The sequence below is a fragment of the Plecotus auritus genome (assembly GCF_963455305.1).
Source record: "Plecotus auritus genome assembly, chromosome: 1".
NCBI lineage: Eukaryota > Metazoa > Chordata > Mammalia > Chiroptera > Vespertilionidae > Plecotus > Plecotus auritus.
Window position 1 is genome coordinate 168768832 of NC_137770.1, and position 23037 is coordinate 168791868.

At 43.1% G+C, this 23037-nt stretch overlaps 1 protein-coding gene across 3 annotated transcripts in view; it reads right to left on the reverse strand.

Moving 5' to 3' along the window:
- Positions 1–22411, reverse strand: part of MCUB (mitochondrial calcium uniporter dominant negative subunit beta) — a 92747-nt gene extending 70336 nt beyond the window's left edge. For all 3 annotated transcript variants that reach the window (XM_080687987.1, XM_080687986.1, XM_080687985.1), the window contains exon 1: positions 22240–22411. In XM_080687987.1, the coding sequence (XP_080544113.1) occupies positions 22240–22341 (102 nt within the window). In that variant the 5' untranslated portion in view covers positions 22342–22411. The remainder of the gene's footprint in view (positions 1–22239) is intronic.
- Positions 22412–23037: the final 626 nt, after the last annotated feature.

The window sequence follows — 23037 nt, forward strand, 5'->3', positions numbered from 1 at the left end:
AAAAAAAAAAATTATAAAATAAATATAATAGCCAGAACCAGTTTGGCTCAGTGGATAGAGCGTCGGCCTACGGACTCAAGGGTCCCAGGTTCGATTCCGGTCAAGGGCATATACCTTGGTTGCGGGCACATCCCCAGTGGGGGGCGTGCAAGAGGCAGCTGATCGATGTTTCTAACTCTCTATCCCTCTCCCTTCCTCTCTTCCTCTCTGTAAAAAATCAATAAAATATAAAAAAAAAAAATGATTTAATAAAGTACCTGAAGTCAACCTGAACCAGTAAAACTGACAATTTTGCAATTTTAGTTTAATAAATGTTCATGTTTAAAGGAACAATAGGAAATGATTTCTGAGTGACTATCTAGCTGGGTCCTTCAACTCAGGATCGCTACTCCCCTCGAGGTGGCCGTGGGTCCATTACCACCACCCCCACTCCAACCCCAACTCAGCCCAGTGTTCCTGCTCCATCCTTGTGGTTCTCCTGCACAGGCGCCTCTGTGAATACTCCTTTATATATCAGCTCTCCTCTAATGATCCTTATCTGACTAAGCCATCTGTTTCCTGTTAGGACTGTGAATTATACAATCACTTTACACTCTCACAAGCAGTCCAGAAGAGTTCCCACATCATGACATGCTTTGTGCTTTGAGTGTTATCTTTGATTTTCTTTGCAACTTTAATAGGCTTAAAAAAAGGATAGTGATATCTATTGCACTGTTGCTTTTACATTTATTTGACTATCACTGATAAGTAATACTATTTTTCATATTTATTAGCCATTTTTAATTTCCTTTTCTGAGAATCACTTTCATCTTTTGCTCATTTTTCTACCAAGATCTTACTGTTCTTCTTATAAATTTGAATGATCTTCATATATTAGTACATTTGTTATATGGATGAAAGGAACAAACTTCTGCTTGACTTAGTTTAAGCAAGAATGGGAATTTACTTGAAGGACATATGAGTGTCTCTCATGGAGCCTAAATGGAAGGATCAACTAAACTTCAGGAGTGTCATGTTGAGGTTGGGAAGTCCTCTTGATCCGTATTTCATTTCTCCTTTTTTTGCATGTTAGTAACATGCTGCTCTATCAATATAAAGTGATTTGCATTACTTCCTGGTCCACATGGTAGAAAATGATAATTACCAAACAGCTCCAAGTATACAATTCACTATTCAAAAGAGTAACCAAGAGAGATGGCAAGTCTAGACCCAATTCCAAATTCCTAGGTCAGGTGACCAGTTGAATGAAAGCCATGTCTTACTAACATGGCCAGTTTTGCTGCAACCATATGTTTAAGAGTAAGTTACTGAAAAAAGCAAGATGACTAGCAGTGACCACAAAGGTATTTTCTAAAGTTGCAAAGACAGCCGAAACCGGTTTGGCTCAATGGATAGAGCATCAGCCTGCGGACTGAAAGGTCCCATGTTCGATTCCGGTCAAGGGCATGTACCTTGGTTGTGGCACGTCCCCAGTGGGAGGTGTGCAGGAGGCAGCTGATCGATGTTTCTCTCTCATCGATGTTTCTAACTCTCTATCCCTCTCCCTTCCTCTCTGTAAAAAATCAATAAAATATATTTTAAAAAAAATAAAATAAATAAATAAATAAATAAAGTTGCAAAGACAAGAACATTACTATGCTAAAATATAACAGTAATAGTTGTAATGGTCACTGTTGTACCTATGGAAGACCTTTTCTAATGTATAATAGCTTTAAATAAACAGGATATTATAAATATTAAGATATTTCAAACTAATGCAGTTCCAAAGGTCCATTATAGTGACAAAATTTCTGTCCAAGAAAGGTCACACTTTGGTATTTCCACATTAACTGCATAGTCACTGGCACAAATTCAGACTTCATTAATTAAATGGTGGCACAATCCCACTAAACAGAATAAACAAATTAAATGAAACAGCCTGGCCTGGCCAGTGTGGCTCAGTAGTTGAGTGTCAACCTATGAACCAGGAGGTCACGGTTCCATTCCTGGTCAGGGCACGTGCCCGGGTTGTGGGCTTAATCCCCAGTGTGGGGCATGCAGGAGGAAGCCGATCAATGATGTTTCTCTCTCACATTGATGTTTCTATCTCCCTCTTTCTCTCCCTCCCTCTCTGAAATCAATAAAAATATGTATTTTTTAAAAAGACTGTGTACCTGAGACCTCACAGAACATTAGGCGTTGAAAGGTACCTTAGGTCACCCCAGCTGACCTTGTATTTTTTTATCTGGACCTGACCCAGGTCCCTACACTCCTAAATCCATTTCTTGGCTTCTCAGTAATCCACCCCTCACCTTCATATCTAACTTCCTCATGTACTTGTAAGTCTCATGTCTTTTTTTTTTTTTCCCCAGATTTCTCTGACTTTTCTCTTCCCCTTTGGGTTAGATTCTCTGTTCCTGGGACATTTAGGTGCTGTTTCCCTGATTTTTTACAGCACTGTATCAGAAATACCACCACACTATGCGTGCCCCAGCCCTGGTCTGGCCTCTGTCTCCCTCCCACTGTGGCCTGCCCAGGTTGGCCATGCCTATGCATACAGCTGCCACGCCCACATACTGCACAGGTACTGCCTTATCCCCCCGTGATGGTTATCAATTTACTGCCTGTAAGCTCCAAATTCACCCTTCTGACTTCTCTGTGAAAACGGACCTGGGCTCTTAAAATATGTGTCCTTTTCTTGTTGGCACTAAAGTTTTGTTAGTAGGGGCACTGGAGACACTGAAGGAGGAAAGAGTCTGGCTTTCTGGTTCTGGTGGTTCACTGAGCAAGCTCCTGCAGCATGGGAGGGGGGCTTCTCCAGTGCTTCTCTAGCTTCTGCCTGATTCTTCTAGTAACTAAAGCGTCATAAACCTTAAGAAGTAGTCTATCCATTGGTGAATCGTCAGAATATATACAAATAGTTTCTTTTTTTTTTTAATAAATCTTTATTCAGATTATTACAATTATTTCTCCTTTTTCCCCCAATAGCTCCCCTCCACCCATTTCCCACCCCACCTTCTGCCCTTACCTCCCCCCCACTGTCCTCATCCATAGGTGTATGATTTTTGTCCATTCTCTTCATGAACCCCCCATACCCCTTTCCCCCTGAGAATTATCAGTCCACTCCCTTTCTATGCCCCTGATTCTGTTATATTCACCAGATTATTCTGTTCCTCAGGTTTTTAATTCACTTGATTTTTAGGTTCGCTTGTTGATAGATATGTATTTGTTGTTCATAATTTTTCTCTTTACTTTTTTCTTCTTCCTCTTCTTTAAGAATACCTTTCAGCATTTCATATAATACTGGTTTGGTGGTGATGAACTCCTTCAGCTTTTTCTTATCTGTGAAGCTCTTTATCTGCCCTTCAATTCTGAATGATAGCTTTGCTGGGTAGAGTAATCTTGGTTGTAGGTTCTTGCTATTCATCACATTGAAAATTTCTTGCCACTCCCGTCTTGCCTGCATAGTTTCTGTTGAGAAGTCAGCTGATAGTCGTATGGGTGCTCCCTTGTAGGTAATTAACTGTTTTTCTCTTGCTGCTTTTAATATTCTCTCTTTGTCTTTTGCTCTTGGCATTTTAATTATGATGTGTCTTGGTGTGGTCCTCTTTGGATTCCTTTTGTTTGGGGTTCTGTGGGCTTCCTGGACTTGTAAGTCTATTTCTTTCACCAGGTGGGGCAAGTTTTCTGTCATTATTTCTTCAAATAGGTTTTCAGTCTCTTGCTCTCTCTCTTCTTCTGGCACCCCCATAATTCTGATGTTGGTACGCTTGAAGTTGTCCCAGAGTCTTCTTACATTATCTTCAACTTTTTGGATTTTTTTTTTTGCTTTTTGCTTTTTCGGTTGAGTGTTTTGCTTCTTTGTATTTCAATTCTTTGACTTGATTCTTGTGTTCCTCTATTCTGTTTCTGGGTCTCTGTATAATATTTTTTATTTCAGTCAGTGTATGTTTAATTTCTAGTTGGTCCTTTTTCATATCTTCGAGGGTCTCGTTATATTTATCGGCCTTTTCTAGGATATTCTTAAAAAGTCTTATAACGGTGGTTTTGAATTCTATATCCAGTCGTTTGTTTTCCTCCATTTCTTTCGTTTGTGATCTGATTCTTTGACCCCGCATTTTCACTGATTCCCTGAGTTGGTAAGGTATATATTTGTGCTAGGTTTCCAATATGGCCCAGTGGGTCTGCTTCCCCAGTTAACCTGAGGCGGACACTCTTGGTGCACCCCTTTGTGGACTGTGTGTACAGCCTTGTTGTAATTAAGTCTTTATTGTTGTTGGTATCACTGGGAAGAATTGACCTCCGGGTCAGTTGGCTGTAAGGATCAGCTGTGTCTATGCTGGGAGAAGTTCGGTGCTGGAGACAGCCTTATAGGATTAGACTTGCCAAATTGCAATAGCCTCTGTGCTCAACTTGGATGGGGTGGAGTCTCAGTTTTGGCTTCCTGTCAGCCTTGCCCTTGCATGCATGTGCGCTTTCAGTCCTCCGCCTTCCCCAGCTCGAGTCTCCGCCTGAGAGTCCAGACTCCACCCACAAGAGTGTGGGTCCCCAGGGGCTCGCCTGGAACTGGGGTTCGCTGCAGTCAGAACTGGGGCTCAGTGCCGTCAGGAGCCTCTGACTCCCTTTCACTAGGGAAAGCCTGTGGCAACCTCCGCAGCCTTTGTGCACACTGGCACGCGCACGCGCGCTTTCAGTCCTCCGCCTTCCCCGGCTCCCGAGTCTCCGCCCGAGAGTCCAGACTCCCCCCGTAAGAGCGTGGGTCCCCAGGGGTTCGCCCGGAACTGGGGTTCAGTGCTGTCAGAACTGGGGTTCAGTGCGGTCGGAAGCTTCCTTCCACCTTCCGCCAGAGAAAGTCAGCCAGGCTCTCAGCCGCCCTTCCTCTCTGCGCGCACAAAGCCCCTTTGCCGTACCTCCAATTCTCTGTGAGCTTTCCTCTTTCCTTCTAGTTGTAGAATTTTCACTCAGCCAGCTTTCCTGTGGTTCTGGATGGTGTCCGTTCTGTCTTTTAGTTGTAGTTTTGAAATTGTTGTGCGAGGCAGCAGTTTAGGTGTTTACCTATGCCGCCATCTTGGTTTCCGTCACAAATAGTTTCTTAAATAGAGCTGAATTCTGCTCACCCTTTAAAAAAAATTTAATTGATTTTTGAGAGAGAGAGAGAGAGAGAGAGAGAGAGCGAGAGAGAGAGAGAGAGAAACATCGACTTGCCGTTCCACTTATTTATGCATTCACTGGTTGATTCTTGTATGTGCTCTGACTGGGGATCAAACGTACAACCTTGGTGCTCTGGGATGATGCTCTAACCAAGTAAGCTACCCAGTCACGGCCAAATTCTGCCACTATTAGGAGTGAGTGATCCTTGTTCTGAAGCAACAAAGAATGACAACTTTCTTTCACATACAGGGTAGGGCAAAAGTAGGTCTACAGTTGTTCATATGAAAAATAATATAATAATTAACAAAAAAATACAAAATAAACTGTTTCACATACTCACAACTGTAAACCTAGTTCTGCCAAATCCTGTAATACCTTCTCACATATTTGAAAACAAATATTTTGCTTCTTCATTGCCTTCTTTTTACTAGATTAAAAAATATCCTGCCACTTTCATCATCTCCTATATAAACACTCAACATCTTAATTGCCTTCTGGATGTACCTCTGCCCCACCAACTCGTCAAGAGTCCTTCGAAAGTACTGCCCCAGTCAGAAAACACAACAGCCCTGACGCATGTGACAGGCCCGATACAATGTAATGGACTGTCACTTGCTGTGATCAAGAAGCTGTACCTCCCTTCAGTCAGTCAGGAGCCACCCTGGGGTTCTGGAAATCCAGCGTTCCTAGGTGGCTTGTGGATCAACTGAAACTCCCACATCCTTTGCACACGATTAACTTCCACACGAGGATTTACTCATTCTACTATTTTCCTCATTAAGAGAAACTGCCTTCTTCCAGCACTGCTCACTTGGTTTTCCTCTATGACTCTTACAGTGATGGTGACACATGCTTACCAAGGCCAGGTTAATCTGCTGGGGTGTGCGAGGAGCACTATAAGCCTCCAGAAAAAGACAGTTCCACCAGGACCTGGCATCGTCTTTTATGTTTTGTCCTTGCCAGGCCAGGCCAGACACAGCCACAGGCACAGTTCACAATATCATAACACACTCATATCAGTGATAATATTATATATTTCTAATTATATATACTCCCTATTGTATATATAAAAAAGCCCTTTGGACAACTCTTTTATTGAAGTCTTACTTATGTTTCATGGACAATTACATATAGTGTCCAAGTTCAAGGAATGTATTTATGGCAATCTAGCCATTTCATTATACAGAACAAAAATTATACTGAAGTACATGAAAAGCAATGGAAAGGAAAAAATTTCTAATACCTCAAGCCAAAAGGATGTGATTAAGTAAATAATGTGATTAGGAGACATTACACAAGGTCATATTAATAAATCTCTTTCTGAATATTCCTTGGATTAGTCTCAGTATTATGTTATTTATATACTATGGCATATTTCTTCCTAAAACACAGCATCTTTCAAGTACCCTAAGTATCAATTTAAAATTTCCTTTTTTAGACTAAATTTATAACAGGCTAGCCTACAAAATGTCATTAAATTCACATACTAGATATGCATGATACTTTTCTAACTTGTACTTTGCTCCTTTATCTATTAATCACTACAAGTCCTCTAAAGAAAGTCCTTTCCTAAAACCATATCCTCAGCATCTTCTCTGAATTACACTGTTTTTTCCTCCTTATCAGGTATCATTGCATAACTTGAATTCTGGCTTCAATTTCTAATTGAAGCATTAGAATTTATTTCCCTCCCTTCCTTAGCTTAAAGTGTACAAGTGAGATTACACCCTTTCCTATTAAGTTACAGCCCAGAGGGCAGTTTATAATGAGCCCAACAAGATGTCAAATGTTCCTATTCCAGCCCAAATTTAAAATGCTGCATTTCCACCATTTCATTTTTAAGTTTTCTAGAAAGAAATAAAGTTTCCCTGTTTCCCAATATCTATTGCTATGGAACACATATACATGAAGCTCACTGGAGCCTTGGAAATTCAGTGCCCACAAAAAAAAAAAAAAAAAAAAAACAACAACAACAAAACAGAAAAACTGTCCTGTTTCTGGCCAAAGAAAGGGACTAAGGCAGAAACAGCTAAATTCCACTAAAATCCTTTCTCCCCTCTTTCACAGGAATCAAGTTTTAGCTGGAATGTGACTCCCAGCCAGAACTACATATCTCAGCCCCTTCGTAGCTAAATGTGGCCATCTGACATATTCCATGAAATATTCAATGGAACAAGAGCACAAGTGCTATGCGATACTTCCAGGCCTAGCCCATAACACCTTGCAAGCCTAAAAAAATATATATTCTATGCTTTTTTGACTTTGGAAGCTGACAGAAGATGATAGAAGAACTGGTCAGCTTATGTCCCTGAATGACTCTGGAGCAGCTACTGCTAATCTGAAAAGTTCACCTCAGAACCACTTCCTGAGAGAGAGAGAAAAAAACTGGCTTTAAAAAAATATGGAAGTTTTGCCAAAACCGGTTTGGCTCGGTGGATAGAGCGTCGGCCTGTGGACTGAAGGGTCCCGGGTTCGATTCCGGTCAAGGGCATGTACCTTGGTTGCGGGCACATCCCCAGTGGGAGGTGTGCAGGAGGCAGCTGATCGATGTTTCTCTCTCATCGATGTTTCTAACTCTCTATCCCTCTCCCTTCCTCTCTGTAAAATATCAATAAAATATATTTTTTTAAAAAATGGAAGTTTAATTATTGCTGGGTCTTCTGTTTCAGCAACAAGCTTACTCTAACCAGAAAATTCATTTTAAAAAGAAGGTTTGGAAAAAAAAAAAAGGTTTGGGGGAAGAAAAGCATATACTAGTACATACTTAGTTCTAATGCTGAGTTCAGATGAAAGACAAATGGTACCACAGTTGAAGGATAATTCTAAAGAGAAACAAACCTACTGGAATGCATGCCTGTGCCCGTGCACTGCTTGAGCGTTTCTTACCCGAGTCTTCACCTTCACCACACCGCCATTTCACTTCTCCCACCGTAAGGAGAATTCACCACAGGATTCTGATTTTTCCTCTGACTATGGGCAGAAACTCATTATCTTAGTCCCAGCCTTCCCACTCTCTTCCTTCTCTCATACCAGCCAGGCACTGTGGCCCCATGGTTAGGTATAACCCTAATCTGCTGAAAAATACAAAGGATTCAAATAAGAGATGTGTTTGCTTTTCTAATGGGTAGGCAGTTGAGGACAAGTAAGATGACATTCAGGTTGTCCAGGGATCCAGGGCCCTTCTATCTAGTTGTTCCACATCACCTAGGGTTGTATGCCCCTGCAGGGTCCAGCTGGCTCACCTCTTCCACATATGCATTCCAGCCCAGGAGAGGGAGAAAAAGGTAGAAAGGAGAAATCAGGTTTCTCATGCAGGATATGCAGAACTTAGTCACATACTGGCTGCAAAGAAGGCTGAAGAATGTAGCATTTAGAAATGGTCCAATACGCTAGGCAGGGGTCCTCAAACTTTTTAAACAGGGGGCCAGTTCACTGTCCCTCAGACCGTTGGAGGGACGGACTATAGTTTAAAAAAAAACACTATGAACTAATTCCTATGCACACTGCGGGCCTGGGACGAGTCAGCTGCTAAGCAGGACAGGCAGCGGCACCCAGTGGGCCGGATAAATGTCCTCGGCGGGCTGCATGTGGCCCACGGGCCATAGTTTGAGGACCCCTGGTCTAAACCAGTGATTCTCAACCTTTCTAATCCGCGACCCTTTAATACAGTTCCTCAGGTTGTGGTGACCCCCAACCATAAAATTATTTTTGTTGCTACTTCATAACTAATTTTGCTACTGTTATGAATCGTAATGTAAATATCTGTGTTTTCCAATGGTGTTAGGCTTTACAGCAGTGGTTCTCAACCTGTGGGTCACAACCCACCAGGTTGAGAACCGCTAGCAGGGTTGCCTAAGACCATCGGAAAACACAGATATTTACATTACGATTCATAACAGTAGCAAAATTAGTTATGAAGTAGCAACAAAAATAATTTTATGGTTGGGGGTCACCACAACCTGAGGAACTGTATTAAAGGGTTACGCATTAGAAAGGTTGAGAACCACTGGTCTAGACAGAGGACCTGTGGAACTCTAGTCAGGGCCTTTCCCTTCCCTCACAGGTGTACATTCATGCTCCACTTCTACATGGAAACGGAGGCATTATTACAGGGAAAGACCTATATGTTTTCTAATCAAAATCTATTTTCCTTTCGGGGGGGTTTAATTTCCAAAAGGTTAATTTTGTATTTTGCCCAGAAGCTGTATCTTACAAATAAGCATTTTTATAATTGATTTTAAAATTAATGCTCTAAATTATTTAAGCTTTAATGATTAAGGTTTTAGTACTAACACTGATAATTTTTGGCAATTGCAGCACCTCATAAGTCTAAAAGCAGTATGATCTAATACTCTGAGAATCCCCTTTAGAGAAGCCCTTGTCTCTGGAGACAAGTGCTGCCTTTCCAAGTAATCACACTTTAAAACAGACAAGAAAAAAAATAATAATAAAACAGGCAAGAAAAGACTCATCCAACAGGCTGTCCTTTTCATTAAATTATGTCTCAAAAAATCCTGATGTGGAAATAAAGCAATTAACCAACATATAATTTAACACTACTGCTTTCTTTCTATAAAAAATAAAATATGGGAGAAACCAAGATGGCGGCATAGGTAAACACCTAAACTGCTGCCTCACACAACAATATCAAAACTACAACTAAAAGACAAAACTGACACCATCCAGAACCACAGGAAAGCTGGATGAGTGGAAATTCTACAACTAGAAGAAAAGAGGAAAGCACATTGAAACTCAGAGAAGCTGCAAAAGGCTGAGGTTTGGAGACTTGCACGTGGAGAGGACGGGCAGCTGTGTGCACAGGCAGCTGAGTGCGCGGCTGGCTTTCTAAAGCGGGGGGGGAGAAGGAAGCTCCCGACTGCACTGAACTCCAGTCCCAGGCGAGACTCTGGGAAACCAGACTCATTCGGGGGGAATCTGGACTGTCAGGAAAAGAGAAAGCACACTGAGACCCAGGAGCTGTGGAAGGCAGAGGTCCGGAGGTGCGCGCACGCAGAGAGGACTGACTGCTGAATGCATGTGAGGCTGAGTGCACGGCCAGCTTTCTAAAGCAGGAGGGAGACAGAAGCTCCCGACTGCGCTGAACTCCAGTTCCGGGCAAGTTTCTGGGAACCCTGACTCATTCGGGGAGAAAGTGGACTGTCCGGCAGCGGGCGAAACTCGAGGGCAGCTTTCTCTCAGAGGTGCTTGCAGCGAGTACCGAGGGACACTGAGACACAGGGGCTTCATAGGGCAGGGCTGACGGGAAACCAAGGCTGTCTGCTCCGCCCTGAAACTCTGCCCCATCCAAGCTGAGCACAGAGGCTTTTGCAATTTAGCAAATCTTATCTAATAAGAGTGTCTCCAGCACAGAAGTTCTCCCAGCATAGACACAGCTGATCCTCACAGCCAACTGGCCTGGAGGTCAATTCCTCCCAGTGATACCAACAACAATCAAGACTTAACTACAACAAGGCTGAGCACACAGTCCACAAAGGGGTGCACCAAGAGTGTCCACCTCAGGTAACTGGGGAGGCTGAGCCACTGTGCCCTAGAGGACACCTACCACACAAAGCTACTCTACCAACTCAGGGAAGCAACGAAAATGCAGAGACAAAGAAACAGATCACAAACGAAAGAAATGGAGGAAAACAAACGACTGGATATAGAGTTCAAAACCACGATTAAAAGGTTTTTCAAGAATTTCCTAGAAAAGGTCTCGATAAATTTAGCGAGACCCTCGAGGATATGAAAAAGGACCAACTAGAAATTAAACATACACTTACTGAAATAAAAAATATTATACAGAGACCTAACAGCAGACTAGAGGAACACAAGAATCAAGTCAAAGAATTGAAATACAAAGAAGCAAAAAAACACTCAACTGGAAAAGCAAAAAGAAAAAAGAATCCAAAAATATGAAGATAGTGTAAGGAGCCTCTGGGACAACTTCAAACATACCAACATCAGAATTATGGGGGTGCCAGAAGAAGAAAGAGAGCAAGATACAGAAAACCTATTTGAAGAAATAATGACTGAAAACTTTCCCCACCTGGTGAAAGAAATAGACTTACAAGTCCAGGAAGCGCACAGAACCCCAAACAAGAGGAATCCAAAGAGGACCACACCAAGACACATCATAATTAAAATGCCAAGAGCAAAAGACAAAGAGAGAATATTAAAAGCAGCAAGAGAAAAACGGTTAGTTACCTACAAAGGAGCACCCGTACGATTGTCAGATGATTTCTCAAAAGAAACTATGCAGGCCAGACGGGAGTGGCAAGAAATATTCAAAGTGATGAATAGGAAGAACCTACAACCAAGATTACTCTACCCAGCAAAGCTATCATTCAGAATTGAAGGGCAGATAAAAAGCTTCACAGATAAGAAAAAGCTAAAGGAGTTCATCACCACCAAACCAGTATTATATGAAATGCTGAAAGGTATTCTTTAAGAGGAGGAAGAAGAAGAAAAAGGTAAAGATAAAAATTATGAACAACAAATACATGTCTATCAACAAGTGAATCTAAAAATCAAGTGAATAAAAAATCTGATGAACAGAATAAACTGGTGAATATAATAGAATCAGGGCATAGAAAGGGAGTGGACTGACAATTCTCGGGGGGAAAGGGGTGTGGGAGGTGCGGGAAGAGACTGGACAAAAAGCGTACACCTATGGATGAGGACAGTCGGGTGGAGGTAAGGGCAGAGGGTGGGGTGGGAACCGGGTGGAGGGGAGCTATGGGGGGAAAAAAGAGGAACAACTGTAATAATCTGAACAATAAAGATTAAATTAAAAAATAATAATAAAATAAAATACAAAAAAGAATATGTATGATTACTTTGGTTAACTTTTTAAAAAATCTCTAATTATTCAAGGCTTGTATTGTAAAAAGGAGATAAAATTGCTTCAGGTGATCCCCTGGCTAGATTAAGTGGAGAAGAGGAAATTGAGAACGTAAGGCCTGAAGAGAACTCATAAAGAATGTGTAATTAATTCTGCTGGCAGAGTCCCACAGAGACCTCATCAAAACTGGGTGGGGGTGAGGGTGAGTGCGTACTAGAACTCACTCAGCCTTGGAAAAAGAATAGAATTCAAGAAGGTGATGGAAGGGAGACAATGCTACCTGGGAACACTGTAAATAGTAAGAAGCGATGAAAATACGTGACCAGCCACATGTAGAGGTATTAGTCCAGCATGACTGACTGGGTTGCATAAGGCATGGAACATAAAGTGTGACTGGACGGATGAGGCCAGAACATGATTTTGGAATCAACTGTAGCTTGTTCTAAAGCTTGTTCAGCTTGGGTTCACTATTAACAAACCTACAACAGGGTATTTACAAGGTCAAAAGAAACCGTACTTTCTCCTGAAAAGTAAAAATTGCTTTACTATACATTATCTGAAAGATTCCCAAAGCAGAGTTGCAGAAATGAGTTTTCAGATTATAAAACGTTAAAGACACATATCCTCTACCAAGGGCTTAGTCAGCCAATGCTATGCTGATCTGTTTGTGAAACATTTTCTGAAACTAATTTTTTCTAGGTTTATGGTCACATTACTGTCAGTCCCTCTAATAAAACTGCATGCTGTACTCTAGCTGCATTACTGGCAGAAAGAGCAGTTATTTATCAACACCTTTTAAAATCCCCTTTTTAAATATCCTACTCAGCCGCTGAGGGAAATGCTATACCCAAAACAAACAGAATGTTTAGCAAAAAAGGCAAACATGAACATTAACACACACACACACACAGAGTCAGAAAAACAACAGGAATTTGTCAAAAAGAATACCTTCTTCCTTCCTCCAGTCAAGTTCAGGGCATTTATTATTTACTGTTATGCCTAAGAGGTTGAAAATAAGCTAATTCATCTTTAGGCCCCAGGACTGTGATTTAAGCAATCCATTCATTATAAAAATACTCCTACCATAACCAAATAGTTGAGAGTTCCCAGTAGAGTTGAATATAATAAATAGGATTACCACCTGTGTCCATTGCAGTTATACAAACTGAACCATCTACTCAATCTTGAAATCTTAAGACCCTCAGGTAGAACTCACACTGTGGGCTGACCCTTGTCAATCTTGCAGATATTTTTTCCCTAAAGTTTGACACAATATAGCTTTGTACACTTGTCCATTTCTTGATATGAGGTTTAGTGTCTTATGTCACTTTTTGTTTCTGCTCACAGCTACAGGAATTTCAACTCTAGTTCCAGCTTTTGCCTTCCTTTTCACCGTTCCCTATAGGTCCCTATTTCTTGCTCTCAAATCTATTCGGAGAAATTACCCTCAGTGGGCTTTGTTTATATTGTAGAGTTTATACATCATTTCTCACCAATATTATAAATCCTAGACAGAAATTAATGATCACCAAAAGAGCTGCCAAACAAAAACTTATATGCAATGCTTTCTATTCCCTTTATGATAAACTTGTAGCTAAAGAAAAATAATTTAAAATCAAATGACAACAAAATAATAAATAAAATTAAATAACACCATTTATGAGTTAATAAAATAGGAAACTCTCAGAATAAAAAAATTTACACATCTTGATAGTTGTCCCAAACTATATTTTAATTCAGGTGGGGATGGCAGAGGTAGCAAAGTAACAGGAAGATTTAGGGCAGGTGAGGGTACTAAGAAGAAAAAAAGGAGGGTGAGAGGAGAATGAACAACTTGGGTACCATTACATTTCTTTAAGAGAGACAGCATTGCCGAAACCGGTTTGGCTCAGTGGATAGAGTGTCGGCCTGCAGACTGAAAGGTCCCGGGTTCGATTCCGGTCAAGGGCATGTACCTTGGTTGCGGGCACATCCTCAGTGGGAGGTGTGCAGGAGGCAGCTGATCGATGTTTCTCTCTCATCGATGTTTCTAGCTTTCTATCCCTCTCCCTTCCTTTCTGTGAAATATCATAAAATATATTTTAAAAAAAAAAAAGAGAGAGACAGCATCAAAATGAAATTCTCACAGCAATTCAATTTGATGCAATCAAAATTGGGCACTTTTTATGAGCAAGACACCAAGGACACTGCTTGAACAAGAAAGAGGCTGGTTTGCCACACTTTGACACATAACTACTTAGAATAATATATTTGTTCAAACACCAAAGAGCTAATTTTAAATTTTTCTTACAATCCTTATTTATGTATCACTTTGTTCCATTAAAACATGATCACAGAAAAATGAACAATGACACAAATGGAGGAAAAATTGAAGGTAGAGTAGATGAAACCGGGAGTGTAGCAAATACATAAAACGCATTTCATATCATAAGGTCTTTCACATTTTTTTAGAAGATGGGTCTAAAATTTGACCCCTAATCTTCCTGGCAGCAAGTGCAGGGAGAGAACCCCCCTGGCTATACACTTCACTATATGGACAATGAACCCCACATCTGCTCAGGAGGAACTCAACAATTCTAAAACTAGACAGAAATCTCTCCTATGGGTCCTTTTAAAGGGCACCTTTTAATTGACCACCACGTTTCATGGGGCTGTTTCTTAGAAGGAATGCCAGTGTGAAAAATTCAGTGGAAACATCTGTGGAGTGTCCCATACCACACATTCTACATACACAGCTCAGCTCTAGCAGGTCTGGCTCAGTGGATAGAGTGTCAGCCCATGGACTGAAGGGTCTCAGATTTGGTTCCAGTCAAGGTCACATACTTTGGTTGCTGGTCAGGGTGTTTGCAGGAGGCAACCAATCAGTGTGTCTCTCTCAAAATGATGTTTTTTTCTCTCTCTCTGTCTCTCCCCATCCCTTCCACTCTTTCTAAAAGTCAACAGAAAAATATCCTTGGGTGAGGATTAACAACAGCAACAAAAAATTACACAGCTCAGAGAACAGAGAGCTAGTATGTTTTTAAATCCAGGAAAATTAATACTGTAGTAAGTTAAACAGGATCAAAAAAGAAGATACTTCTAGAATACAGCTGAGATCATGTTTTATTATCCACTAGAGGCCCGGTGCATGAAATTCATGCACTTGGGGGGGGGGGGGGTCCCTCAGCCCAGCCTGCACCTTCTTGCAGTCCAGGAGCCCTCAGGGGATGTCCGACTGTCAACTTAGGCCCGCTCCCCCCTCCCAGGGAGCAGGCCTAAGCCCTCAGTAGGACATCCTTAGTGCTGCCGCAGCACTCCTGCCACCACCGCTGCGCTCACCAGCCATGCACCCGGCTTCTGGCTGAGTGGCACTCCCCCAGTGGGAGCACACTGACCACCAGGGGGCAGTTCCTGCGTTGAGTGTCTGCCCCCTGACGGTCAGTGCATGTCATAGCGACAGGTCATTCCGTCGTTTGGTCGAGTTGCATATTAGCCTTTTATTATATTGGATTGGTTTACAGCCTATAAATTAGCTCAAGATATCTATTATATAATGGTTTTAGGATTCTAATGCTAGATACTCTGGAATAGGCAACATTTCATAGATGAGAACACTGATAATGATAGAATGAAGTATTAGAGAGAGACTAAATCAATTCTATTATGAATGCTCACCCATCAAACAAATTTCTATTTCTTTCGAAAAGGAAATGTTATTACAACTACTGGGTAAAACTGACACTCTACTGACTGCCTAAGATCATAAAAGAGAGGATTTTCAACCATTAAGAAAATCATACTGACACTGACAATACTGTATTTAAAGGTATACTTATATCCCCTGGTAAATAACAAAATGGCAATTTTAAACATGGAGAGGGCTTTTGAGACCAATTAGACAAGCCCCTTTGTTTTCTTTTTTTTAATCATTTTTATTGCTCAGTTACAGTTGACATACAATATTATGTTAGTTTCAGGAGTACACCAAAGTGATTAGATTACATAACTTACTAAGTGATTATCCCAATAAATCTTATCCCCACCTGACACCACAGTTATTAGAATATTGACTATATTCCCTGTGCTGTACTTTACATCCCCATGACTGTTCTGTTACTACCAATTTGTACTTCTTAATCCCTTCACCTTTTTCACCCAACCCCCTCCCATCTGGCAGCCTTCAAAATGTTCTCTGTATCTATAAATCTGTTCTGTTCTGCTTGTTCATTTACTTATTTTATTTTTATTGATTTTAGAGACAGAGAAAGAGTAAAGGAAGGAAGAAGGGAGGGAGAAAGAAAATGAGAAAGGGAGGGAGGAAGAGAGAGAGACACACAGATTTGTTGCTCCACTTATTTATGGGTTCATTCTGCCCCCCTCCGTTAATCCTCACCCCAGGATATTTTTTCCATTGATTTTTAGGGAGAGTGGAAGGGAGGGGGAGTGACAGAGAGAGAAACAGTGATGCGATAAAGACACATCAACTGGCTGCCTCCCGCAAGTGCTCCAACCAGGGCCTGGGATGGAGCCTGCAACCTAGGTACATGCTCTTGACCTTATTCAAACCCGGGACCCTTCAGTTCATGGGCTGATTGTCTATCCACTCAGCCAAACTGGCTAGGGCCCTTTTTATTCCTAAGGATTGTTTTTTACTTGTACCAAGCATTTTACTACTTCTGAAAATTCCCTAGTTCAGCCGTTTTATGGTACATCAAGGCTTTTTTTTTTTTTTTTTGTAACCTCCTTAATTTAAAAAATATATTTTTTTATTGATTTCAGAGAGAGGAAGGGAGAGGGAGAGATAGAAACATTGATGAGAGAAATACGGATCAGCTGCTTCCTGTGTGCCCCCTACTGGGGATCAAGCTCACAAACCTAGGCATGTGCCCTACCTGGGAATCAAACTGGTGACTCGCTTGTGCATGCGATGATGCTCAACCAAGCCACACTGGCCAAGCTCTCTGGTTGATTCTTGCATGTGCTCTGACAATTGAACCTGCAACCTTGGTGAACCTCTAACCAACTGCGCTACCTGACCAGGGATTGTTCAACTGTTGATAAATATGTATTTATTGTCATTTGTTGTTCATAGCTTGTGTGTGTGTGTGTGTGTGTGTGTGTATTTTGTTTTTTCCTCTTCTTCTTAAAGACTATAAGATTTCAGTAATACTTGTTTGGTAGTGATGAACTCCTTTAATTTTTTATTGTCTGAGAAGCTCTTTATATGTCTTTCACTTCTAAATTATCTAAATGAAGCTTTGCTACATAGAGTAATCTTGGTTGTAGGTCCTTGCTTTTCATTAATTTGAATATTTCTTGCCAATTCCTTTTGGCCTGCAAAGTTTCTGTTGAGAAAAAATCTGACAGTCTTATGAGAGCTACCTTGTAGGTAGCTAACTGCTTTTCTCTTGCTGTTTTTAAGATTCTCTGTCTTTAACCTTTTGCATTTTAATTATGTTGTGTCTTGGTATGGGCCTCTTTTGGTTCATCTTGTTGGGGGCTCTCTGTGCTTCCTGGACTTACATATCTATTTCCTTCACCAGAAAGGGAAGTTTTCTGTCATTACTTTTTTCAGATAGGTTTTCAATTTCTTTCTCTCTCTCCCCTCCTTCTGGCACCCCATGATGCAAATGTTGGTACACTGGAAGTTGTCCCATAGGCTCCTTACACTATCTTCATTTTTTAAATTATTTTTTCTTTTGCTTTTCTGATTGGATGTTTTTTTCCTTCCTTACATCCCAAATCCCCGTTTTGGTTCCTGGCTTCATCTACTCTATTGTTGATTCCTTGTAAATTATTCTTTTTTCAGTTAGTGTATCCATTTCTGATTCTTTTTTATGGTTTCCATGTCCTTTTCTATGCTGTTGAAGTTCTAAATTTATCTACTCTTCCCCTAAGTTCATTGAGCATCCTTGTAACCAGTGTTTTGAACTCTGCATCTAGTAGATTGCTTGTTTCCATTTTGTTTAGTTCTTTTTCTGGAGTTTTGTTCTGTTCTTTCATTTAAGATATGTTTCTTTGTCTCCTCATTTTGGCAGCCTCCTTGTGTTTTTTTCTATGTATTAGGTGGAGCTGCTACATCTCCTAGGCTTGGTACAGTGACCTAATGTAGTAGGTGTCCTCTAGGGTCCAGTGGCACATCCTCCCTGTTCACTGGAGCTGGGTACTCCAGATACACCCTCACTCTCCGTGTGGGCTGTGTACACCCTCCTCTTGTAGTTGAGCCTTGGGGGTTGCTGTTGGCACATCAATTTGAGGGATGTACCCCCAGGCCAATCAGCTGCAAGGACTGGCTGTGACCACTGTGGAGGATAAGCTGTGCAGGGGCCCACCCCACAGAGCAGGACTTACTTCTGTGGGACTCTGGTACCTACTGAGTCTTCCCCCTGAGTATGTCGCTTGTGGAGTGGTTGGGTGGTGCTTTGATGTGGTCTGAAGCTGTCCTCTGGGTGTGCTGGCTCTGGGCCCTCCCAGGAAGTGAGGCCAAGGTCAGCCACTGCTTGTGTTCAGCTCAGGGCCACCAAGCTTGAGTCACAAAGTGATCTGAAGATGGTTGCTACTTGTGCTGGGCTTGGAGGTACCCAGAAAAGGCCAAGCAGTGAACCAAGGCCAGCTGCCACTAGTGCTGGGCCTGGGGCCACTTAGCAAGAGGTAAAGAACATGCTAAAGTCAGATGCTGCTTATTTGAAATATTTTAAGAAAGTCTGAAATATCCAAGACAAGCCATTTGTATGAAAAAGCCATTGCAGACAGCTTGGGTGGGCCTGAAAGTTGGGTGGGACAGGGTCTCAGGGAATCACCAAGGCAGGGCAAACAGTGGTAACCAAGTTGATGGAGACTCAGCTGTGGCACCCACCTGCCAGGTTTTTCTGTAGTTTTGTTGCATTTTTTATCAAGTCCCATTGTTTCAAAACATGCCCAAATAGACTGAATGACTTGGCTAAGTTCACAGAGCTAAGTGGTGGCAGGGCCAGTTCGGCATTCAGATGTCCCAATTAGTCTAACACCAACTAACTAAGCTGCTCACTTCTATTCTATGATGTAAACACATTAGTTTATATAGCTATTAGACCAACTAATATTAGCCTCAGGTTTTCTACCTTAGTTTCACAGGTACCTCATTCAACAAATATTTATCTGCCAAGATACAAAATAATTTCCTAGCTTACAGTTTGCTGCAATAAATAGAACCTAAATTAAAAAAAAAAAACACAACAGTACCCAGTACTAATACTTAAGTGCTGGTAGGATGGTAATGTTTAATATTTAATAGACAAACCTGTCTAGAATTACTTTGAGACTACAGCATCATACAACCAATCACTGTCCTCAGAAGAGGGAAGAGAATGTGCCAGTTATAAACACTAGACAGGAAAGTATCAAACAAGAATAACACATCTGTGAAATTCAAAATATGAAAACAATTTCTAAATTAACATTTTGTAGTGGGATTAAAACAGGTACATGCTTTGTTTCTAGAAGTTTAAAAAGGCACACTCAATACTAAACTTCTCTGCAAAGTACACTTAATTTTTTTTAAGTTTTAAACATTTATATAGAGAGACTCAAATGCTAAACTAGGGGCTTGAAATCATATCAGGGAGTTTCTCAAACTAAGGAGCAAAAAACTGAAATTAAGAAAGGTGGAATTAAGCCAGTGTTTTCTGTTTAGGAGATAATTCACCAGGTGCCATAATCACTCAAAGCTGAGTCCTAGAGTACGGAAAGGCCAGCAGGAGCCACAGATTGCCCTGACAACCGCTGGAGCTAGAGTGCTGACAAGCAGAAATGCTGCCACCAAAACGTAACCATGGATACCAAGGCCAGCCTTGAAAGGTAAGACAACAGGTTCCTTCCCTCTTATGTTTCAGGTGCAATCTATTCTTTAAAATGCAATTCTGTTACACTAACATCAATTTCAACCAACTTCCCCCCACAAAACACTAGCAGATCATGTGAAGGATGAAAATTATATCAAAGTTACTAAATTCCTATAAGGCACACTGATAATTCAGAAAAGGCCAACTACAATTGGGAATACTCACTTGACAAATCATTGCAAGCTGTGGGGTTGCAAACATCACTGGTCTTTCCCCCCTGCTGTTTTCATGGGCTCTAGGGGTTCTAAATGTTTGTGGCAAATTGTACAGAAATAGTACTTATCTTTAGCCACAGGGCTTTTCACATCAAATGGGGGAACCGAAAAACAGTGAGGCTTTAAAATGAAAAATGTCCCTACAGCCAGTTAATCTGATTTGCAGGAAATGTTTTAGTAATCCTAGGTAAAACTCCTAAGCAGTCAGTATATTTCCATCAGTTTCTTTATGGTACGATTTCAAAGAGGCATATAAAGAAGCAAATTCATAGGTTTGTCTTTAGTCCTTTGGGAGTCTTTTTATTTTTTATTTTTTAGTTGATTTCAGAGAGGAAGGGAAAGGGAGAGAGAATCATCAATGATGAGAATCATTGATCATCTGCCTCCTGTCGCCCCCTAATGGAGATCGAGCCCATAACCTGGGCATGTGCCCTTGACAAGAATCGAACCCAGGACCCTTCAGTCCACAAGCTGGCACTCTATCCATTGAGCCAAACCGGCTAGGGCCAGGGACTCTTTTAACAGACAAATAAAATGAAGTATTTCCACTTCTAAAGTTCAGCAAATTTACTTAATAGCATGGACAGTCAAGACTTAAAAACCTTCGAATTAGAAACAGTCAAATGTAAGGCTTCTTAAAACGATTACCTAAGGGCAAAGTACTAACCACTGTTCCCCTAGATTAGGCCTAATAAGCCCCACTGTATAATTTCCTACTTTTAAAAGAGCATCTGCATCCTTGCTGGGGCATGCAATGGCACTACCCTAGATATAACATCAGGTGGGAAATTTGGAAAAGAGGTTTAGAGTTGATCATTTCAGAGAGGGCAGCCAGTCTTGGGTTCCATAAAAATTCTACTCAAAATGTCAGATTTGATTTAAAAAACAAAAACTGAGTCATTTATTTATGTTTAAATAGTGTATGGCAAAGGGTGTTCCTTGTATTGTGTTGTTTTACTGTTTGTTATACCTTTGTAAAGTGCGACACATAAAAATGCATTTTGCAAAGTGGAAAGACTACTCTCCTTAAATCTGCTCTAATTAAATCTACCATTTTACACTTTAAGGAGCTAGCCCCTTTTCCTAGGTATCAGTAACATAACACCCTCCCTCGTTCTCTTTCAAACACTCAGGGAAGGCATTTAAAAAATGCGTTTAAGATCCTTGTGTAGTTCAAAAGCGTGGTGATTGTGTTCGCGCTCTTGTGTGAGATGTGCCTCCCGCAAACCTTGTTACGACACGGGCACATCACCCGTCTGACGTGACACACACACACACACACACACACGCACACTTCTTACATTAATCGGAACTCTGAGATCCTCGAGAGAATTGGAGGGGGAAATAAACAGGAAGTGAAAGTGACAAGATAATGGCATTGCATGCTGTCTGATTTTCTTTCAAACTGCACAGCTGAAAGATAAAACATGCTTTTCTCTTTAACAATCGGAAACTAATTTAACGTGGGGGTGGGGCTGAAACTCAGAAACTACGCCCTTCCGAACCACGCAGCTGGAGGGAAGGCTCTTTTTATGGGCTGCCCTCACCCGGCACCCTGAGGTCGGCTCCAGCGCAGCCCGGCACCCACTTCCTGTCTCCTTTCCAGGGCGCACCCCCTCCTCCCTGCTCCACGCAACGGTCCACGCACACCACGGAGCCAGTGTCAGGCCAACTGTTACTCACAACACACGCTCATGATTCACCGGCTCGGCGCGGCTCTCGGAACAACACGCGAGTTATTCCTCCCTCTTCCAGGGCGAGGAGGCTCGCGGCTCCCAGGGTGGAGATGTCACCCCTACGGCCGTCCACACTCGGCCGTCGGGGCGCGGGCTCCCTCGTGCCGTTAGCCCCTCGGGCACCGGCCGCTGGCAACTTCCTCGGGACCACGGTTGGGACGCGGAGAAACCGCCTTCCGGGGTCTCCGGCCGTTCCCCGGCCGCAGCCCCGGGGTCCCCGCACCCCAACCAGGTCGGGGTGATGGCCCGCGCGCCTCCCCGCCCTCGGCCCCCGGCGCACTCCCCCTCCCCCGTCTCACGTCTGCGGCCCAGCGACCACCGTGGGGTCCTCCCGCGCGCGAAGGCGAAGTGAACTTCGCGGCCGCTCGGCTTCCATTCCACACAAGTGACCCCCACAAACTTTTCCAGCCGCCGCCCCCCGCGCCCGAGGCCCCCGCCGCGTAGCCGGCTCTTACCTGGGGCGTCGGCGTTGGTGGCCGCGGCCCCGCTCGGCCCGGGGCGCTGGGCATCGGCGGCCGCCGCGAGCGCCACCAGCGGGAGCCCCTCAGGAGCAGCATCCTGCCCGCGCGGGGCGCCGTCCGGGTCCGCGGGCCTCGTCAGCATGGGCGCCCCGCCTCGCCCGCGCGCGCCGCCCGCCTCCCCCGCGCAGGCTGGGCGGGCTGGAGGAGGGTGTGCCCCTCTTTCACTTCTCGTCTGTGCACATCCCGGCGCGAGACTGTTTTCTCTCCTCCGACCAAAAAAAAAAAAAAAAAAAAGTGGGGTGTGGGGAGAGCGCCTATGCACCGCGGATTTCGGGGGCTAAGCGCCGCCCGGCCTCCCCTCCTCCCGCGGGGCCCCGCTGGGTGAGCCACAGCGGCCACCGCACCTGGCGAGCTCTCCATTGAGGAGCCGCCGTTAATTCAGGCACTTGGGGCTCTAAGAGCGGCCTTCTCCCTGGGGGCAGGGGAGGTGGGGGGAGGCACGAAGGGGCGTCAGGCGTCTCTCTGGAAGTTGGGCCCCTGGACAGGGGGTCGGCCGAGGCTCCAGCTCTCGGTGTGGAGGTTGTGCGGGGCTGCTGTGCGGGGCTGCTGTGCGGGGCTGCTGTGCGGGGCTGCTGTGCGGGGCTGCTGTGCGGGGCTGCTGTGCGGGGCTGCTGTGCGGGGCTGCTGTGAGCGCGGGGTCCCCCTCCCCCCGCATCCCAGCCTCCCAGGCCGCCTCTGCACTCACCAGATGCTGGCCCACCCTGAGCTCTTTGGGACAGTCTCACAACCAGG